Consider the following 23,112-nt stretch of genomic DNA (forward strand, 5'->3'; position numbering starts at 1 on the left):
AGACATTAAAATTTAATTTAAAAAAGATTGTATTTACATAAAATAAAAGGCAAAACTAATCAAAAGTTTTAGAAAACAGAACAGTAGTTACTTCCAGGGAAGATGACAATGTTAAAATAGGGGCAAAAGGGGCTTCTGGGGTGTTCACACTGCTGTGTCCTGACCTGAAGGCCAGTGATATGAGTATGTTTAATTTGTGAAAACATATGCATGGTATATGCAGTTTTAAAATCTGGTACCTTTTCGGGGCACCTGGGTGGCTCAGTTGGTTAAGCATCCAACTGTCGATTTTGGCTCAGGTCATGATCTCAGGGTTATGAGATCGAGCCCTGCGGTAGACTCTGCGCTGGATGTGGAGTCTGCTTAAGATTCTGTCTCTCTTCCTTTCCCTCTCTCCACCCACTTGCACACTCTCTAAAAAAATACAAATAAAAATAATTGGTATCTTTTCAATGTTATTTTTTCAATGTTATCTTTTCAGTGTTGCTGAAAAAGATAGATAAGGAAGTGGGGAAGATATTTACTAAACAGTAACTTTATTTCTCAAGAACCCTAAAAATTTGTTTCTCTCTCTACAAGATTTAAAAAATCTCAACAATGGACATTATAATGACTTTCAAATGCTAAAAAATAAACTAAAAGTAGAACATTGCTTAATTAGCTTTGTTATGCCTGGATCCTAGGACTGCCATTACAAAAGTACAAGTAAAACCACATTTTCTGAAATAACAATAAACAAAGGAGAAAGTCAGGTATTAAATACTAAATGATCAAAATGTTGGGCCTAAGATTCTCGAAACTACTAAAAATGTTAGTAATAGCAATCTCCTGCTGTCAATCTGTGTAGATTATTAAATATAAAAACAATTTATAAAACACATCAGATTTTATTGCTTGAAGAATACAGCATATGAAATCACAAGAATGTCAAAATGAAAAGTCACTAGGCTTCAAACATATAATACATTATCAGATGCAGTAAAATATTAATTAACCTGAACTCTGCATCAGGGAAAAAAAAGTGGAAAAATATCTAAGTTGTTTACTTAAGAAACAGATATACTTAAAATAGAAAGAATAAGGATGTTACAGTACAAATTAGAAAAGCCAACACTTATTAACTTATTATTTCTTAGACTAGACTACCTTTGGTACTTAAACTTTTAAAAAAACAACCCCTTCTATCTTGTCCAAAGCACTTCATGGATACAATATCAACTTCAACTTAAAACATTCAGCAAAATTAACCTTTTCATGGCATGGGGGAAGTGTATTTAATAAACGTATGCTAATATTTCACTTTTTCTAAAACTGCAAAATAAGACCTTTAAGAAATCTAATACTTATAAACTTTACTTATTTAGCTCTCCAATTAAAACTGAATCCCAGCAACCACAATTTATCCTTGGACTTGGTGAATATACAAATTTAAATGATTTGGCAACTGACATAGGAATTTAGATTACTTTATACTATCTTAAAGTGGCTTTTCCATTCTGTTTCCAAAGTACAAACAATATGCCATTTCTTCAATACACTGGATTCCTATAAAAATCACTACCATACTTTATTTAGTGGAACCAAATTAAAGCTTCTCCCTTTTAATGAGTAGGTTGAAACTATTTATGTTTCATATAGGGCTGATCAGTTATGACATGCTTTCTTAAACAAAATAAAACCAATCATTTTTAAAGCTATCACTCAATTATGATGGAGATAATGATGCCATTTCAAAAGGAAGCACTGGACACTCTAGGCCATCTAGTCAAGAAAATGTAAAAGTAATGCTAAAAACAAACAATAAGTAAACTATCAGTTAAATTACAAAAAAATCCCTCTTTTATAGTAAGCATGCTTATTAACTTTCATTTCTTTCCCCCAGCAAAGGTTTGATATTCATGAATCTCCATTAAACCAATGGAACCTAAGCAATTGTTTCACAAGTTCCAATAAAGATGGATGGACTAAGCAAGTAATACTATTAACAATTATTGGAGTGAAATAGTAAGAATCGTGACAGTCCTCAAAATTGGGCAGTCTTTGAAATGTAATAGCATAGCTCAAGATGAATTATGCCATAATAAAACTGTAGTTTTTACCTCTACATAAAAGAAAAACAAAATCAAAAACATAACCCACCGAACTCATAGAACTACTATTGAACATACTCCTTCCTAAGTTTTTGGATGTCATTTTGAGATTTTTTTAAACAAGCATATTTATCTGAGCATATATATTTATTGCCTATATATATATACACTCATTTTAAAAGACAAAAAATTCAGATACTACAAAACCGAACTCTTTGTTTTTTCACCATCCTGATCTAACATCTACTGCATTACACAACACCCTCCCCCCAATAATTTAAAATTCCCAATTTTTAGTCTAGTTAAAAGGGCAGAGGAAATGCAAATGCAGATTTAGAGTTTCTGTATAAATTTCACTGTATTTTTATAAACTTGACGTTTTCTGTAACACTGTTTATTGATCAAATAAAGGACTCACTGCTATCTAAAATTTCATAAACACCATTAAAAATTCAAAATTGATATTATACTGAATCTTAAATTTTCAATAGTTCAAAGAGACAGTTTTTACATGAATAGCACACAATAGATGAAACTTAACAGCAGACATCCCTAGAATACCAATGGCAAGTCCACCAAGATGCATACAAAATTACAGATAAGCATTTCTTTCACTGTTTTCTTGTGCAGGGAAAAACATTTATAGAGGAAATAGAAACTCAGCTGGTAAATTTCAGATATCATCATCATCTTCTTCATCCTGAGAAGATCCAGCCTGGTTAGATGCGCTGGCTGTGGCAGCAGCAAGCTGTGCTTGTTGGGCAGCCTGCTGCATTTGAAGCCATTCCTGCTGGGCCAATTCTGCTTGTTGCTGTCTAGCCTAAACACCAAAAACATAAAAACAAGTAATAATTTTTTTAAAACTCACAACATACACACTTTGGTTAAGTATAGATTAAGCCAATTACAGACTTAGTTATTATCAAATTTGGATATTTTCCAACCACTAAATAACTGTTATACATCTGGAAAACATGAACTCTATAAGGAAATACAGTTAGACAACTGCTTCTCTATCAACTAAGGACAGTTTCCAAAACTCGGTTCTCTTATAGACAGTCCTTTTATGCCACATAATTTTATGACCTTTGGTTCAACTGAAATTGAAAAAGCTGGTACAAAAATCATAATGTTCTCTCTTTGGTTCCTTTCCCAGTTTCCCTCTTTCTTTTTTTTTTTTTTTTTTTTTTTTTAACATTTATTCTTTCTTTCTTTCTTTCTTTATTACCATTTATTCATTTTTGAAAGGCAGGGAGAGAGCACGAATAAGGGAGGGGGAGAGAGAGGGAGACACAAAAACAGAAGTAGGCTCCAGGCTCCAAGCTGTCAGCAGAGTCCGATGTGGGGCCACAAGATCATGACCTGAGCCGAACTTGGCCACTTAACCGACTGAGCCACCCAGGCACCCCTACATTTATTCACTTTTGAGAGACACAGAGATAGAGTGTGAACAGGGGAGGGGCAGAGAGAGAGGGAGACACAGAATCTGAAGCAGGCTCCATGCTCAGAGCTGTCAGCACAGAGCCTGACACAGGACTCTAACCCATGAACGAGATCATGACCCAAACTGAAGTCAGATGCTTAACCAACTGAGCCACCCAGGAGCCCCTCTCTCTACCTTTTTTTCAATTGATTCTTTTGTCCTCTCAACTTACAATTTAGATGCAAACATTTTTTTAATGTTTTTTTTTTTTAATGTTTATTATTTATTCTTGAGAGAATTAGAGAAACAGAACACAAGTGGGCGAGGGGCAGAGAGAGGGAGACACAGAATCTGAAGCAGGCTCCAGGCTCTTTGCTGTCAGCACAGAGCCTGATGCAGGGCTCAAATTCATGAACCACGAGACCTGACCTGAGCCGAAGTTGGATGATCAAGCGACTGAGCCACCCAGGCACCCCAGATGTAAACATTTTTCAATCTAAAAATTATTTCTATGATTTAAAAGTTGTCTAGTATAGTACCCCTAACTCTTAAGAAAAAGTACTATACATGAGTATAATAGCTATTTTGATGTTTGAGTTTCTATCACAGTTCCCTACCCTATACATACATTTCTCCTCTGTCCCTCTCCCCTAAATAAACACACATGGGTACACACACACACACACACACACACACACACACACACACACACACCCTTCCCATATACCCACTAGAGAAAAGGCACTTATCCAGGACTGAATTTAAGTGAGATAGTTAAAATCCATTCATTTGATATATCCTCTCTAAAAACCATCACAGAATTTTAGAAACCAAGATACGCACATAAACGTTACAAGCAATGTTGCAACAGCTAATTTAATTCATTAGCAGAAAAACCACATCAAGAAGGAAAAAATCAATCTGTTCTTGAAAAGATCATATAAATTCCATTGGAATCTACCAAAACAATGCTGTTTCCCTTTCTGCCTTTTCTCAGAATTGTCCTTTAAGCCTGACTCACACTCACCACGCCACCCTCCTTTATGCAGAGCCAATTCCTAGTTATCTATTAAAACAGAAATTAGTCTTTCTTGGCCATCTAGATCATACTGTGCACTTTGTTTCATATGCCAAAATTCTCTATGCATTCCCATACCTATTTACTTTGTTCTCAAATTATCTGAGTATGTATCTTTTTTCCCACTAGACTTGAGAATAGACTATTTTCATACTCCTTGTTACATTCCCAACACACAGTCCTCCAGTATTTTCTGAAAGCATGTTTTGTGGGAAACAGTAATGCTCAGTATAACTCTAACATTAAGATTTTACCACGTACATTCCTAACTTTTCTTAATAATCTCTCTTGAATTTATTATCCAATCATTTCTAGAGGAAAATTCTAATCAGGTCATTATTATACTTTAAAAAAAAAATCATCTGTTACCCAATTAAGTCCAATTTCTCAACCTAGAGTTCAAGGTCCTCCAAATTACTGCCTGCCCCAACCTATCTCCCAATTGTAATACATACTTGGTACTCCAAAAAAAACCCTAAAACTTAAAATGCTTCCCCAATACACCATACCCTCCCATTTTCACTACCTTAACTCATGCTGATAGTCATTCTATTTGAAATTTCCTAATTTTCACCTACTGAAGTTCTACTCTTCAAGTCAAACTGAAGTATCATTTTCTCCATTTTTTTCCTAAGTCCTAACTGTATCATTCAGGACCTAATCAGGAGATAGAAGTCACATTAGTTAGGGGAATAGAAAGAATGCAATATAAAGGATTGTTAACCAAGTATAAAGTTGGTAACTAGGTCACTGAAAAGGCATGAAAAGAACACTTAGATATTACACAACTGGTAACTACCAAAAGCAGCCACCAATCCTAAAACTGAGGGAATAAAGGAAGAGGCTGGAATTTTTAAAACTTAATTTTTAAGAAGCTTAAAAGAACAATCCATGGAACTGAAACTCAGACCTCTGAAGAACTGGCATAGATTGGCTGGTAAAAGCATCTCTGAGCTTGATAGAGGGCCCAAGGTTTGAGACTCACACCCTGGAGGAAAATGATGAATGTTTATGCTGGTTCTGTAAAGAAACTATACGCTGGATTCCGTTCCTGCCACAGGAAAAAAAAATTGATGCAGCCAGAGTAAAGATGCATTGGTAGGTTGCTCAAAGGAACCTGAAGCTAATAGGAAGTAAAAGAAAGGAGCCCAAGTGCTGCCTTCCTCCTCTAGCCTGGCAATCTCCCTCCAGAACCCCCTACTGGAAGCAGAGTCCAATGAAGTCCAATAGAAAAGCAGAAATGTGGTTTATAGAGTACTAGGCTTGATCACAAATCAAAGCACAGAAAGGTGGGTTTCAGGCTAAGAAAATTGTTTAGTTACTGGTGCATGCTTTTTTTTTCTTTTGAAAACTTTATTTCAACACAACTATGCTTACAAAAATTTTTTTTTTCCTAGTATTGTATTTTATTATTTCATTTCACTTGATGAAATCTCCCCAATTAACATATTTATAAGTAACATCTTGTGATTTTGATTTGCAAAAATATATTTATACTGGTTAACAGAATGCAATATAAGTTTAACTTATCCTACTCAACTTGGACCAAAACTTACTATATGGTTTAAGCTTTAAAAAAAAAAAAAGAAAGGATTTGCAATATAATTTTTTTTCATCTACCACAAATGTATATAAGAGATCCTCCATCAAATGCTACTACAGTAAGCACAACAAGAACCTTGAGAAACTAACCCTTGGTATGTCTCAAACCCACACATACTGTGCTATAAACCATTTATGAAACTGGTACAACAAAATACTATATATCTCAATGCCAGTTTACAAAGTTCAATAACTAATGGGTGTTGGAAAGAGTGCAGAAGGCCTATGTACACATGTGAAAATGTAAAAGCTATCTAATTTAGTTAGTATTGCATGTAGATCGATCATGAATCTATGCAAACCAAGATTCCAATAATTTCTTAAATCTGAATTAACACTATCAGCTTAGGTCATCTGCTGAGGTCAACAAGTAAACTGCATACAAGCTGTTTTTCTGAGTTATGCAAAAAAGAAAATTAAGTTTCTTCCTCAACTTTTCAGTCCAGAACTGATATTATACTACAGGTAAGGTATTCCAATGTCAACATTCATAAGGTAACATGTGATGAGATCTGCTTGGGTTTAAATTTGTATTAGCACTCACATGCGAAATAACTGGCACACTCTTACACTGCCAAAATCTAATGTAATGTCTCTATACTTGGGAACTCTTTATATTTTCCTCATGAAAGTAGATAGCCTCATATTACAGTTGTCAGTGTACCTATATCATACCTCTCCTAAAAGACAAAAACTTTTTTTGTTTAGGAAATCAGAAACCAGATATTCTAATAACTAATTGCATCTATTTTTACTTAAAAAGTATGAAAAATAGTTATTTTAACACACAGTCATATTTACCTTTACGGCAGGAATACCCGGAGTGTAAAAAAGACTAAGAATGCTTCATGAAAAACATTTTAAGAATTCATAAGAAAATTGTAGGGCAAACCAAACATGTGAATTTAATAAACTTAAGAATATTTACTCTGTGACTTAATCAATCATATACAGGTATAATTTCGTGGCACAGGAAAAAAAAAAAACCTCAGTTTCAAGTCTCTACACAGATTTTATTGCAAAAGCTGCTTGATCTCATAGTTTATTCAGTAATCTACAAAGACATGTACTGGTTACAATTAAAATTTAACTGACTTTTGGGGCGCCTGGGTGGCTCAGTCAGTTAAGCATCCGACTTCGGCTCAGGTCATGATCTCATGTTTCGTGAGTTCGAGCCCCACGTCGTGCTCTGTGCTGACAACTCAGAGCCTGGAGCCTGCTTCAGATTCTGTGTCTCCCTCTCTCTCTGCCCCTCCCCACTCAGGCTCTGTCTCTCTCCGTCTCTCAAAAATAAATAAAAGATTTTTTAAAAAATTTAACTTTTAAGTACCCATATTAGCAAACATATTTCTCTGTCTAAACATAAAAACATTCCTGTGCCTTTAAAGTCTATGTTGATTGATAAATTTTATTTTCATAAATTAAAATTTTCAGCAGTACTTTTTCTAATTTTTTTCTCTCTTGCCTCTTACCCAACCTACCTCAAGTATTTTTCTTTTAAAATGGGAGTGTGAGGGGCGCCTGGGTGGCGCAGTCGGTTAAGTGTCCGACTTCAGCCAGGTCACGATCTCGCGGTCCGTGAGTTTGAGCCCCGCGTCAGGCTCTGGGCTGATGGCTCGGAGCCTGGAGCCTGTTTCGGATTCTGTGTCTCCCTCTCTCTCTGCCCCTCCCCCGTTCATGCTCTGTCTCTCTCTGTCCCAAAAATAAATAAACGTTGAAAAAAAAAATTTAAAAAAAAAAAAAAAAATAAAATGGGAGTGTGAAAGACAGTAAGTGTATACTTCCTAATTAATTTCTTCTTTTGGAGATTTTCATTATGTTTTAGACTCTCCTCCCCACCCAAATACTAAAATAACTCATTTGTAATTTACAGTTAATCTTAACTTCAATATATTAATGGTTCCCCCTTTCCACATTTTGTTGCTAGCAGTTGAAAGACTGCTTCAAATGAAGATGCTATTGTGTTAGTATTTAAAATAAAGTCTAAAAGGTGAAATGAAATCAAACTGATAAAAAAGCTGTTATATTTACTTACCACATTTAGGACTTAAGTGCTTTGTGCTTTAAGGAAGAAGTACTAGACAGGTGCTATAATTTTACCTCTCTCTTGATTTTCCTCACAAGAGCAAAGAAATATTAAGGGATCCTCACCCATAGATGAAGGCAAGAATGAAGGAAGATAAGGAAGAGGAAATAACAAATGACAAGGATAGAAAGGTAAAGACAGATTTGGTGGGCAATTATTTCTTTCATTCTTCTTTTTGCCCTGGAAAGGATAAAGCCATCATGTTCCACTTAAAAGTTCTAAAATAAGTGTAAGTAGACAAAATGGTGGCTAGAACATTAGCATAGTAATGTAGAAACAGCACATGTCTAGGGGTCAGGAGACTCGAGTCTGAATTTAGACTACAACACTTCCTAACTATATGAACTTAACCTGTTTTATTTGTTTAACTCAATCCTTCCCAGTAAACTAAGTTCCATCATAATAAGAACCATGTCTCTTTCGTATACTATTATAAGCCTAGCATTTAGCACTATATCTGATAAGTAGTGAGGACTTCAGTAAACATCTGTAGAACAAATGAATGAATGATCTCATGCAAGTTTCTTTCTCCATCTGAGTCTGTTTCTTTTTTTTTTTTTTTTTTTTTTAATTTTTTTTTTCAACGTTTATTTATTTTTGGGACAGAGAGAGACAGAGCATGAACGGGGGAGGGGCAGAGAGAGGGAGACACAGAATCAGAAACAGGCTCCAGGCTCCGAGCCATCAGCCCAGAGCCTGACGCGGGGCTCGAACTCACGGACCGCGAGATCGTGACCTGGCTGAAGTCGGACGCTTAGCCGACTGCGCCACCCAGGCGCCCCTGAGTCTGTTTCTTAACGTGTAAATGAGTATAATAAAATTCACATTTATTTATTTATATTTATAAAAACTGCAGAGTATGTAAAGTAATAGAGCATCTTTTTCCTTTTATCAAATATCTAATTTGGCACTCTCTAGGTGATCTGCAATAGCAGAGAGTTAATAAATAATAGCCACTAATGTTTTTTTAATCATCAGTCTGTTATCTCATATTCATATGGATTATAAAGTGTTTACTTGTATTCACACCTGTTTCAAAAGCTTTTAGTACCTCCTTAGTACCGATCTTGTAGGTTGTTGTGAGGATTTAAAAAAATACAGGTAAATTATTTGGCAACATGATTAACACATGATTAGAACTCAATAAATGTTAGTAAACTTTTATTTTTATTAGTTTGAATGGTATTCTGATGTCTAGTGCTTGATAACACTTAAAATTCAAATGCTTTTTGATTCAAACTTATGACTACTTAAGTTATTATGACTACAAAGAGATCAGGTATAGGGCTAGTCTGAAAGAGATTACCAAAAGTGATACTTCCCAGTTCTAATGGTAACTACAGTAACTGGTAGGAAATCTCATCTCTTCAACCAAAACTGCCTTACAATCTAATTTGAAATGAGAGGCCAAAACTTAGAATAATAAGAACTTCATCTTCTCCTTTTTTTATTTTAAAGAGAGGAATATTAGTACTAATCCTTCACAGACTGGAAATTAGAGTTTTAATAAGAAAGGGAGGAAAGGAGGGAGGGAGGAAGGAAAGAGGGAAGGAATTTTTTAAGATTAGTATGTTTGTTTTAAAGGTACATTAAAAACCTAATTTAACTATAAAATAGATGTTTATTAAATTTTCCTTATATACCACTCATTATAAAATTTGATACAGTATTTTCTCACCAGCCCATCATTTTAAATCTTAAGAATGTTTACGTATACTTGTCATGCTTTTAACTGGTTGTTCTGTCTGGACAAAAAAATAAAAAACTCAAAGTAAAATCAGTAGTTATTTTGGAGTTGTTCTCCTTGGAAAACCAATTGTTGCTGGAGCACCTGGGTCGCTCAGTTGGTTAAGCGTTCAACTTCAGCTCAGGTCATGATCTCATGGTCGGTGGGTTCGACCCCTACACTGGGCTCTATGCTGACAGTTGAGAGCCTGGTGTCTCCTTCAGATTCCATGCCTCCCTCTCTCTTTGCCCCTCCCCTGCTTGCACTCTGTCTCCCTCTCTCTCTCAAAAATAAACATTAAAAAAATTTAAAAAAGGGGCGCCTGGGTGGCTCAATTGGTTGAGTGTCCGACTTCGGCTCAGGTCATGATCTCACGGTTCAAGTTCGAACCCCACATCTGTGCTGACAGCTTAGAAGCTGCAGCCTGCTTCAGTGTCTGTGTCTTCCGCCCTCTCTTCTCCACTCATGCTCTGTCTCTCTCTCTCTCTCTCAAAAATAAATAAACATTAAAAAATTTTTTTTTAATTTTTTTCTTAATGTTTATTTTTGAGAGAGAGAGAGAGAGAGAGAGAGAAACAGAGCATGAGTGGGGGAAGGGCAGAGAAAGAGGAAGACACAGAATCCGAAGCAGACTCCAGGCTCTGAGCTGTCAGCACAGAGCCTGACGCAGGGCTCGAACTCACAGACCATGAGATCATGACCTGAGCCGAAGTCGGGCGCTCAACCAACTGAGCCAACCAGGCGCCCCAAACATTAAAAAAAAATTAATAAAAAAAGAAAACACGTTGCTGCAAATATTTACTTTAAAAAAAGTTTTTTTTAACGTTTACTTTTGAGACAGTGTGCACCAGAGTGGGGGAGGGGCAGAGAGAGACAGAGAGAGAGAGAGAGAGAGAGAGAGAGAGAGACAGAGGATCTGAAGCAGGCTCTAAGCTGACAGCAGAGAGCCAGAAGTGTGGCTGGAACTCACAAACCATGAGATCATGACCTGAGCTGAAGTTGGGACGCCTGACTCACTAAGCCACTGAAGCACCCCGTTTAAAAAAAAAAAATTTTAATGAGCAAATATTTATTTTTTTATGAAGCACATAACTGGCCAAACAGAGTCAAACTGGTTAGATTTAAACATCAGACTCTATGCTCAAACAACCAGGCACAGAAAGAAAATCCTCTGTATATATATATTGATTTAAGAAATGATTTCAGAAACCAGTATGATTTCTGTTAGCAAACAGGGCAGTATTCAGATGAAAACAATTTATAATGCATTACTTACTTTTGCAAATAATTCTTGCTGCTGTCTCAATAACTCTTCTTCAGGAATGCCAAGGTTTTCCAAACGAGAACTGGCCTTTCTTCTTTTTAATGCTACAGTCTTGCATTCTTGTAAGACTTCTTTTACTTCACTGATGTAAGAGCCAAAGCCCAAACTTTCTAGTGCTAGGGAAATGAAAACATGAAAGAGTGATAAAACTTAGTCTTTCCCCCCATTTATGGAAGATTGAGCTTTTGTGATTTTTTGGGGTTTTTTTTTGGAGGGGAGGGGATTTCTGTCTTCTAATAATTTTACCTATTTTATAGTTGCACAGCAATTATTTGAATGACTAAATCAAAATATTGTATCAACTTTCTTATTATATTACAAATTAGATAAAACTTGAGGAACATTTAACAGCACAGGCATTTACTTTTCTGATTAATTTTTAAAAACCAAAGCATTTCCTGTGAGAGGAAAAAAACAAAGTCCAATGTAAGAACATGTGCTTTTGGTAAGAAAACATTTTTCCTATACCACTCACAGTAAATCAAACATCATTACCTCAGTCACTTTCTAGAAGAATACCAAAAAAAACAAGTATTTGGAGTCTACTTGTTAATAACATTTTGTGCCATTTGGCTTAGAAAAAGTAGGTTGGTAACATATGTTCTAAGTTTCAGTAGGATGGGATAAAAGAATGGATAAGTTCTTTTGTACAATATACCAAACAGGAGACTATTTTTAGCAAAGGTACTCCAACTGCCAAGTTTAAGAAATACGGGTGGAAATAACTTATGAAATTCAGCATTTATATTCAGCCAACAAGTTTCCCTTGAAAATAAAACTTAACAGGAAGCACTATAAAAACATTTCAACTGATGTGGCAGAAAACTGGGATAAAGAAAGACTATAAGGTTAGAAGTATTAACAATTTTCTCTCCCTTTATTTTTTTCACATTTAGAAAGAAAAATTTATAGTAATGCACCTTCTAAACGCCTTCTATAATCAAGACAAAGCATAAAGTTTTCTTTTGGCTCACAGTAATTAAAATTGTATTTTATAGTTTTCTATATATTGCCAGTGCCCCAAAGGCATTTTTGTTTTCTGACCCAATGATGAAATATAGACGGTGAAAAATATAATTGATGAATTTAACTTAGTGTATCAGTTCTTGCAGTTTTTCAACAATTATGATGAACCAGACTGCCCTCAGCAAAGCTGCCCCGAATTCCAACTACAGGGATTTGCTCTTCAAGGAGAATACCAAATACACCTTTACAAATACGCATTCCCTCCCATATAAGCTGTGGTTTTTAAGGACATTTTGAAATGATTTATGACTTTAATTACTTCAAATATTAAGCTGTTTTGCATCAACCTTCTTTAGAAATAATCTCATGCCAAAAAGCAGAGTACTATTACTTGAATTTTAATTATACTAACTTATTGCCTCTGCTCCCCCAAAAACTTCAGTAATTCATTACTCTGGAGTTCTGAATATCAAAATTACTACCACATAATTCTTGGCCTAAAAAGTTGGAGATATAGTGGAAAATTAAGTGAAGATTAAGCAGCCTACATTTTTTACTTGAATTGACAGACTGATAATTTGGTGTCAATGTTAGAAGCCAAAGTTTTTCTTTTATTTTTTCTCTTTTTTTTTTTTAAATGTTTATTTACTTATTTTGAGAGAGTGTGAGTGAGAAGGAGCAGGGGCAGGGCAGAGAAAGAGAGAAAGAATCCCAAGCAGGCTCCACACTGTCAGAGCAGAGCCCAACACAGGGCTCAATCTTACGAACCTTGAGACCATGGCCTGAGCCTAAATCAAGAGTTGGATGCTTAGGTGACTGAGCCACCCAGGCACCCCAATTTCTTCTCTTTTTTAAAGGCATATAGTAGTATATTTTCAATAATATTGGGTGGAGACAACACCAAAAGAAACCAAGAGAATGGCTTGTGGTTTCCTCCCAACATTCTGAAGAAAGTCGTATTTCCTTAGCGTATACCACATTTCTCTAGGATCTAGCCCTACTACATTTCCAGCTTTATTTCTGCCATTAAATCCCTACATATGCTAAATCTAACTGCTCAATGTTTCCCACATTCATACTGACGGTAATGCATTCAAGGCTGAAATCAAACTCCATCTTTAAGTAAACTTGCCTGATGCTCATAGATAGAAGTAATCTCCCCCTTGTAAAATCAGATAGACATCTTAGAATTTGAAATTTGATTGTCAATATATTCATATAACCTTGGATACACTGCTTCATATCTCTAAGCTTCAGTTTTCCTTCTCTGAGAATAGCATTTCGTAGTATCTTCCTAAAACATATGCAGTATGGCGGTTAAGCCTGCAGGCCCTACAGCTGCCAGAGACTGATCCCAGCTCTGCCTCATATGAACTGTGTGAGCCTAGATAAGTTCCTTCACCTCTGTGCCACTAAAGCAAGAATAACAGTACCTGTATCTCATCAGATCAGGTTACTGTGAAGAATAAATGAATTAATATAAACAAAGAGCTTAGAACAGAGGCTGGCCCACAGAATAAGCAAAATATTCACGATATTATTTTTAGGACTATAGGGATCAACAAGTGATCTACAGCATTTAACACAATGTCTAGCACATAAGATTCCCATAACCACTTGGACTATGTATTATTCATCTTTATTTTTTCCCTTACATTTAAAAGAGCACCCTAATAAGTATACAGGACATAAATAAATGTGCAGTTATGCATTATCACACTAAATTCAAGTTGAATGAATATATTTATAATATAAAATATTAAATTTATAAAATTAATCAACACCATGCAGACAATTCTTCAAATTATCATCAATTACTAGACTCAACATCAAAAAATCCAATCCAAACTATTTTTAACCATGGAGAGTTTGAGTTAAAAATTTTAAAAACTCACTTTTAAAACCATCTAAGGTTGAGAACACCGTTTTAAAAAAATTTGCAAGTGAATCCAAGGTTAATATTTAAGATTATTCAAAGAGCTGCCATATACAAATTTGTACTCTCAATTAAATGGTTCAACAGCAAGAGCCATAAATTTTAATTTCTAAAACTGCACTGACTTTAATCCAAATTTTAAATACACTATGGTTACCAGGAATAAGTAGATAATAGTCTTTTCTAAACAAGGAGATATTTTACACCATTTGTTACCATATAGGAATAATCATTTCCATTTTACACAAGGAGTATCTTAAAGGATAAGGGAAATGACTCTTAAGCAGGGCCATCATTGTGGGTTTGCAGGTTATTCAGTGCACAACAGGACCATATCTAAGGAAGGCCATTCATACTGTAAACATAGATCTGTATGTTTATTACGGCAGTTTTCTGGCAGATGGTAGTAAAGATTTTTAGGGAAGAAGTGCCTTTTTCTAGTTTGTATAAAGAGACTTAATGGACTGTTAGGGCCCTGGCTCTATCAAGGATCTCAGAGTAAAATCCAGAAAAGAAAAAAATAAAGAAAAATTTTTGCTGGTAAAACACATACATCACTTGCTCCTCAGATGCCTGTCTGCTCCCCTCTGCCATGTACTTTAAAACTATACCCAGAAAAGTGCATGGTATATTAGGGGAAAAAAATATTTGCCACATTTTTCAATTTTAAAGACAGATGTTAAGGCCCCCGTGTGGCTCAGTTGGTTAAGCATCTGACTCTTGATTTTATGAGCTCAGGTCATGATCTCAACAGTATGGTTCATGGTTTTGTGGGTTCGAGCCCTGTGTTGGGCTCAGTGCTGATACGGGGAGCTGGCAGGGGATTCTCTCTCTGCCCCCCCCCCCCCCAAATAAACTTTTTTTAAAACGACGAATGTTAAAAAACTTAAAAAAAAAAAACCCTTTAAAAAAAAAAAAGTGAAAACTTCCATCCAGCAACAATAATACAGGCTTATCTTATTTTACAAAAATAATGCAATCCTATAAAATTTTGTTATAACAAGAATTTATGTGAATTACTTCATATTCAAATGTGTAATACAGGTTTTCCGTTAAAATATTAAAATATGTAAAATAGCATTCTCAAATTTGTTTTCTTTTGTTTATATGTTAAAGGAAGTGTGTGGGGGGGTGGTAGTTCACTTAAAATGCATTAAAAGGATGATATAGGCCAAAGTGACTTCTTGGCTCATTAGCCAGGCAAAGCTTTCTGAAGACCCTTAATTATGTCCTCTATGGATTACTACCCCTGGGAATCTGGGACAATAATGAGAGACTGAGGGCAGAGCAGGAACCAAATATAATCAATCGTTATACCCTTACCATTATCTAACACCATGCCAGGTACCTAGTAGTGTTCAAAATTGTTGGGTAGCAGAAGAAAAATAAAAACAAGATATGTCAGTTTTAAGTTAAATAATAAAATCCTAACTTGAAAAAAACTTGATTATGTGATAATACCCATTTCATATACATAATGTGTCCCTTTGGAAAAAATACCAGTATGCATGATTATTTAGATAATACAATATCATTTTCATTCTATTATTACAACTCTGCAATCACTCAGATCCTCTGATTTAAAAACTACTTCACATCCACTTTCTAAAATAGACTGTGGTTTATTTAGGCTTTAGAGCAAAGCTACTCAAACTGTGGTCCATGGACTTGTGCCAGAACTGCTAATGGTCTGTGATGAGTTAAGTATGGAAATCAAAGAAAGCATTTAGGAACCTTCATGGCAAAATTTTAACTACATGGGGTGATGGATGTGTTAACTAACCATATTGTGGTATCATTTCACAATATATACACATATCAAATCATTATGCTGTATACCTTAACCTTACACAATGTTATATCAATTATAACTCAATAAAGCTGGAGGAAAAAAAAAAGAACCTTCAAAGCAATTTGACAAGAGTAATTTTAAGTTTGTTGAATCTAACAACAAAAATTGAAATTTTATGTATTTTTCAATTTTGTTTTTCTAGTGATCCATTTTTATTGTATTTCACAAAAGTACCAGTGTGAGAGGGACTAGATTTTTTTTTAATTCCTTCAACAGAGATAGTCTGGAGCAACTCCATTGCTGAAGAAGCAAATCCTCAGAGACTTTTTCAGTTACTAACTATTGTTATAAATGTGGGGGGGAAATGTGGCAGAAGATTAAAAATTCAAAAAAATAATCACTTAAAATATCTTTATTTATACTTCAGCTTTACAATGGCATTATGCTGTAAGGTTAAACATAACAGACTTCAAGCTTTATATTTTAACCAGTAACATTACGCATTTTAAAAATTACTATTTAGGGGCACCTAGGTGGCTCAGTGGGTTGGGCGTCTGACTTTGGCTCAGGTCATGATCCTGCGGTCCGTGGGTTCAAGCCTTGCTTTGGGCTCTGTGCTGACAGCTCAGAGCCTGAAGCCTGCTTCAGATTCTATGTCTCCGTCTCTTTCTGCCCTTCCACTGCACGTGCTCTTTCTCTCTCTCTCAAAAATGAATAAACATCTTAGGGGTGTCTAAGGTGGCTCAGTGGGTTAAGCATCTGACTCTTCGTTTTGGCTCAGGTTATTATCTCGCAGTTCGTGAGATGGAGCCCTGCATCAGGCTCTGCAGCACAGAGCCTGCTTGGGATTCTCTCTCTCCTTTCCCTCTACCCCTCCCATGAGCTCTCTCTCTTTCTCTCAAAACAAATAAACATTTTTTTTTAAAGCTTGCCTAAGAAAAGCTAACTTCTAAAAATATAAAATTATTTATTGCAGCATATCATGTAAGATTCTCAACCCTGACTTATTCTCAGTAATTGCAAGTAATACCTGAAACAATTAAGTATTATTTACACATAAATGAGGAAACCTTTAACAGATTTGCCTAAGGCCAAAGACTTTCCAGTGTAGAACTTGCAGTTCTTAACTCTCAATGTCCGTTCTTTACATAATACAACAGAACATGTTAAAACTTATTTAAGAGTATGTGTTCACAAAAACCAGCAATGACATGAAAGGAACACCTTTTATAGCTTAGAACCCCTTTATTTGTGCATCTGTGATCTTCAATACCAAGTCCCCTTTTTAAATTCAAAAAAAGCAAAACATTTCATAATTTTTTCAAAGTTTAACTATTTCAAAGATTTACTAACAATAAAGTTATGTCAACTTTAATAACTTCCATTTTACAGAACAGCCTCAAATGCTTAATTTGCTCTGACAATGTAAAGCAAAGTAGGAAGTGAACAAATGACATGTCCTAAAGCAAAATCTAGTTCATTAAACCTTATTAAACTAAAAATTGGAACTTCAAATGTGAGATTCATATGACTTTAAATGTACATTATTATTCCACTTGCATATATCCTATATACCAAAATAATAAATGCTTACAGAAAAGCATAAAAAAGTCCTATTTACCATGATTTAGCAAGCTTTCCAGGGTTAATCTGTAAAGATACATTTTAAACACCTAAAAAAAAAATACACACCTTAGAGGATTTCTTTTAAAAAAAAAAAGTAACCACTCAAGACAAAAATTCTTTAAAATGGTTAAACAATATGAAATTAATATGAGATTATAAATGTATAAGATGTATTCCCCTAACTGGAGGAATTTGGGGCAAAAATGGTAGGTTCTTATCCACTTAACAACAACGTTACCCAAAGAAAGGGTAAATTTGTAAGACTGTAACAGGTCAGTGGATGATTTTTTAAAAAATAATCAATCATCCTCAGTACACAAAGGAAAATGCTTTCACTGGAACTTTTGGACTCACACCTTAAATTTAGTATATTCCAAAGTTGAGCTATTTAGCATACTGCTTGCTACAGCTGCACTTTTATTCCATCATGTCAATCAGAAATCTAAATATATCTTAGAAAAGAATAAACTACCCAAGAAGACAGATTGTAATGTGTTATTAGACTTTTGGAACAATCCTCACTCCTGTGTTGTAAACAAATGTTTAGGCAGATCCTTTAGAAAGCTTTTGAAATTTTCATTAGAAAGGCAATGTGGATAAAACATTCTTTTTCTTTTTTATGAGTTGTAAAAGGAAATTATAGCTGTGTTGGATAATCTCATGAAGGACTTAAAACATGTACATACAATGTAAAAATAAAACACAAGAGGAAAAATAGAGAACTTGACTTTCACTGTACCTACCAGAGTATTCACACACCACACAAGTTAAAAAAACAAACAAACAAACAAAAAAAAACAACCCAGCTTTAAAATCAAATACGGTTTTTCCCAGGGATTTTTTTTCTCTTCATGGACTGAAATAGAAATGGCAGAGTACATTAAAATCTACCTTCCATCCATCATTAAGGACCAAAAATGAATCATCTAATCCTTTTGTCAATACTGACAATAAAATATTGGATATGGTGAATATGAGATGTGTTCTCTACTTCAGAGTAAGTAGGGACATCACCTTTGCAAAGTTAAATTATGAAAAATAAAATGGTAGACACCTGCCTGCCTACTAAAACGATTAAAATTCATCACGATTTTTTGACTTCAAAAGCAATCAAGAAATTGTTAGAATTTTAATTATTATAAAAGGCAAGTTATCACCTTAAATTGAATGCAACTTTTTCTTAAGAGTATACGTAAGTGCTCCAAAACATTATGACTAGTAAATGTCTCCCTATGCCTGAAACAAACCATCAGAATGTGGTCCCCCAAACCCCTACTACTGGACTAAACCCTTTCCAAGATGGGAAACTGTCCAAACTTTCAGAAATGCTCAATAAAAGCTTAAGTGTATGCATCTAAATGGGAATTGCAACAGGAAAGGACAGGGAAATGTTCCATGAAAAAAATCTCTTACACACTTTCAATCCAAGCTTTAAAAATTTATCTCCATAAAGCAAAGCAAGCTACATAAAAGAAAAACTGAGAAAGAGAGGAAAAAGAAAGGAGGGGAAGAAAGGATAATCATCCACCCTTTTCTTCCAGAATACAACTGGAGAGTTTTGTTAACTTGATGAACAGTAGGACCACTAAACTATTTTAATTTTTATTATTGTTTTTTGTTTTGTTTTGTTTTGTTTTTTAAGTAAAACGGACACCCTACGTGGGGCTCAAACTCAAAACTCTGGGATCAAGAGCTGCATGCTCCACCAACTGAGCCAGCCAGGGGCCCCTCGCTGAACCACTCTTAAAGCTGAAAACACACTCTTCATTCAACATCACCAAACTTTACAACGTTAAACGCGTTTACATTAAGAATTCTTTCACTCATGCATTCAGAAAATTCATCTTTTCCTCTATATCCGTGAAAAGGTGGGGGGGGGGGAAGGGGTGCTGTCTCCACTCATACTTGGAAGATCCTGTCTGAAAATTCATTTTCCAAGGGAGAACTTTGGGTTCCTTTCTCAGTTGTCATGTCTGAGGTTCCACGTTAGGGAGACAAATGCTCAGTTGTCATGTCTAGGTTCAACGGCAGGCAGGCAAAATTCTTGTTGCTTCCGCTTACCTGGCTGTAAACAGACGACGACTGCTACTTTACCTTTGGAGGACGTTAGGCTGACCTAAACGCTGGCAATCCTTACTTGTACTCGCCGGATGAAAAGCACCACAAGAATACTACACAGCGAGTTGAAGGCACTGGCTACCTCCATGCCCGCGTGGCTTTTTCGTCTACTCGTAATTACCGGAGAGGAATGAAGGCTTTGACATGAACGGGTCACGCGACTGGCAGGCTGCCCCTCACCCTCATTCAAACAAAACCCCACACACACCACTTACCTTGTATGACATGCTCGGGTGAGATGGTCTTCTTTTCTGATTTGTTGCAAATCTCATTGGCTTCAGAAGATATAAGGTGAATGAATTCAGTGCAGCAGTTCACCACCAGCTCCCGGGCATCGTTGGCCACCCGGACGTTGGGGAGAGTCTCTTTGATCATCTTATTGATAGCAGCTCTAGGTATAGTGAGATCATCATCATTGCCAGATGAGGAAGCCATCGTATCTCCCTCTCGCGCGCGCCCCGACTTTTAAAAACTCCCCAGCTCTGGTCCACTATTCCGCGAAGATTTTTCAAAGGCTGCCCTCAAAGTGGGATCCCAGGAGCGCGAAGAGGGTGCAGAAAACGAGGGGTGGGGGGGTGGGGAGGGGCTGGTTCGTGAGGGTGGGGTACGCCCGTGTGTGTGAGAGATTTAGGGCGAGATTGGGAGGGAGGTCGGGGGGCTGAAGATAATGGGGACAGCACTGCCCACGTCGGAGAGGAGAAAGCAAAGGTGGTCCGGAAATTTGAGCACTGGGGAACCACCTTCGTGTCTCCTCAGAGGAGCGGGCGCTGTCGCCCAACCGGTCCCCAACCGCGCCGGAGGAGAGGCAAGATCCAGGGGCACTGGCCTCGCCGCGGTACCAGGCGGACACCCAGCGGGCTTGGCTCTAAAGAGCCGGAGCCCCAGCTGCCGCTGCCGCCAGCAGCCGCTGCCGGCGCCTCTGCCAAACCATCCTTCAGACACCCGCGCCGCCGCCTCACAACATGTCGGCCGCGGCCGCTGCTGGAACCGTGGCGACCGCCTGGGAACGAATACGGACAGAGCCGGGCACAAGGGGAACGACAGTAGCAGCCGCCGTGGCCGTTTAGCCCGAACGCAGATCGTGGAAGCCGAAGCCGCGGCAACGGTGGTCCCTCCAGAGGCCAAGGAAGAAGGTTTGCTGGAAGCCTCTCCCGATACCCTTTGCGCTACCGGAAGCCTCGCCCCCCCCGTCCCCCCTCCCTCCCTCGCAGACTGACTTCCGGGTGTGGCTGCTGCCCTTCCCCCACCCGCGCCGGCGGGAACGGTCCTCGTCGCCAGCAGCTTCCGCCTGCCGTCGTCTCGGCACGCGCCTCGGAATCCCGCCCCTTCACTGGGACAGTAGCCGGGCGAGCGCGCGCGCGTCGTGGTACCGGAGCTGTGGCGCAGGCTTAGGTTGGGGCGAGGCTGGGTCGCTTCTACCATCTTTCAACCAGCTGAGGCCTCAAAACCTTCTCCCAGCCTTCCCTGAGGACAAAGGAGCACTGGCTATGTTATAAGAATTCTCTTTGCTGTTCTTTAAGGAGCCCAAAGTGGGAATGAAAGAAAGAGGCTTGGGTTCTGTAATGAGATATGAGGAAAGCAGAACGTCATGGGCCTGTGTACATCGTCCAGAGGAAAAGCTTTTGATGATGTCTAATAGATGTTATTCGGATCAAAGCTCTTTATGATCCTTTACCCATTTTCTTGTTTTTTTGGGAAATGAAACGTTCAGAGAAGTGGCTTGCTAATAGCTAAACCAGAAACTAGAAGTAAAATCCACAGTAGTGGAAATTGAGTATAGTGTACAGTGAGCCACGTTGAGAGATTCCAATTTAGCCATTTTTAACGGTGTATTGCACGTTGGCTTCTGGAGAGGGCAGAGAAAAGTACGTTGATGTATCTTTACGCAACTCTCGTTTTTGCTTGTCTCCAGGATGACTTGTAGTATCAATGCATGTCAAGTTCTTCACAAAATGTGTCATACTTGTCATTTGCAAGAAGAGCCCATGTTATAAATAGTGGGGTGTTGCAATTTCTAAAAAGTAAAAGATCCCATTTAAATCACTTTTGGCACTTCAGTCATATACACTGTTCTTGATACATTGGACGGCAACTGGTTTGTTTGAAATGTTTCCTTATAACGTTTTATTTCAGGGTCTTCTGGGTGGTTCAGCCGGTTAAGCGTCCCACTCTTGATTTGGGTCAGGTCAGGATCTCATGGTCCTGAGGTCAGTCCCCAGTCAGGCCTGCAGATTGCTGAAGTTTGTCATTCTACCCCTTCCCTGCTCACTCTCTCTTAAAAACAAGGAAAAAAACCCCAAAACCAAACAAACAAAAAAAACCCTTGCCTTAAAAAAAAAAACACCTAAAATTTTATTTCAGTTTAAGACCCTAGATATGGCACCTGGGGATTTTATTTAACTATTTTTCATTTAGCATTTTTTCCAGTACATTTGTGGGTTCTTTAATTTGTAAAGTATAGATGCTCGTTTTTTAGTGCTAAGTTTAGTCAAAACAGAATTTCTTTGGTAAAACAATGTTTTTAAATTTTTTCAAAATAGGAATGTGAAACTCTTGGCTCACATGTTGGCTCTTTATGAAGTGTTTTGTATATCAGTTGACTGTTGGTTAAAAGAGTTATATTGTCTAAATTTATCTTGTCCTTACCAAGTTTATTAGTCTGAAAAAGCTAGCTAGCAAAAATGTCCCCAGAGTTACCACATTGTCATTGACCCAAATCTTGGTGTTTCTGAAAAAAAAAAAAAATGCTAATGTGAATGGTTTTTTATACATTTATGCTATACAGACTTCTAGGCAAATGACACTAGATCTGTAGAGCACACATGTGAAGTTGTTATTCCAGTAATGGTTTATCACTGCAGGGTTCTATGGTGGCATAAGCATGAAATGTGTAGTAAAGAGACCCAGGTTACAGTCCCAGTTTTTTGTTACTTTAGACAGGTCAGTCTCTGAACCTCATTTCCTCAACCAGAAATGGAAATATTATATAACTTACAGGATTCAAAGTCAAATGAGACTGTATATTAAAAGCACTTTTAACATGATGAATGAATATAGATGTTAGTATTCATTATTATAATCTTTATCAGGTCTGGGGAATCTTCAACCAACAATAAACCATACATAATACAGCTGGAGAGAAAATTTAATTAAATATAAATAGTGTGAGGGGTGTCTGGGTGGCTCAGTTGGTTAAGCACCTGACTTTTGATTTCATCTCAGGTCACGATCCATGGTTCGTGAATTCTAGCCCCACATTGGGCTCCACACTGACAGTGCAGAGCCTGCTTAGGATTCTCTCTCTCTCTCTCTCTCTCTCTCTCTCTCTCTCTCTCTGCCCCTTCA

At 37.0% G+C, this 23,112-nt stretch overlaps 1 protein-coding gene across 1 annotated transcript; it reads right to left on the minus strand.

The window, feature by feature from the left end:
* Positions 1-867: 867 nt before the first annotated feature.
* On the minus strand, positions 868-20,412 carry DR1 (down-regulator of transcription 1). The gene is made up of 3 exons (XM_047872175.1): positions 19,983-20,412; positions 11,282-11,445; positions 868-2,910 (listed from the first exon to the last, which is right to left on the minus strand). The coding sequence occupies exons 1-3, from the start codon at positions 20,200-20,202 to the stop codon at positions 2,764-2,766; spliced, it is 531 nt and encodes a 176-aa protein (XP_047728131.1). The 5' UTR covers positions 20,203-20,412; the 3' UTR covers positions 868-2,763.
* Between the last annotated feature and the right edge of the window lie 2,700 nt (positions 20,413-23,112).

Source organism: Prionailurus viverrinus, chromosome C1, assembly GCF_022837055.1.
Source record: "Prionailurus viverrinus isolate Anna chromosome C1, UM_Priviv_1.0, whole genome shotgun sequence".
NCBI classification, from domain to species: Eukaryota; Metazoa; Chordata; class Mammalia; order Carnivora; family Felidae; genus Prionailurus; species Prionailurus viverrinus.

Coding starts and splice junctions, on each gene's coding strand:
- DR1 (XM_047872175.1), bottom strand. CDS start 20,202: ATGGCTTCCTCATCTGGCAATGATGATGATCTCACTATACCTAGAGCT. Junction 11,446..19,982: donor ACCCGAGCATGTCATACAAG/GTAAGTGGTGTG, acceptor TCATTTCCCTAG/CACTAGAAAGTTTGGGCTTT. Junction 2,911..11,281: donor AGCAAGAATTATTTGCAAAA/GTAAGTAATGCA, acceptor TTTGGTGTTTAG/GCTAGACAGCAACAAGCAGA.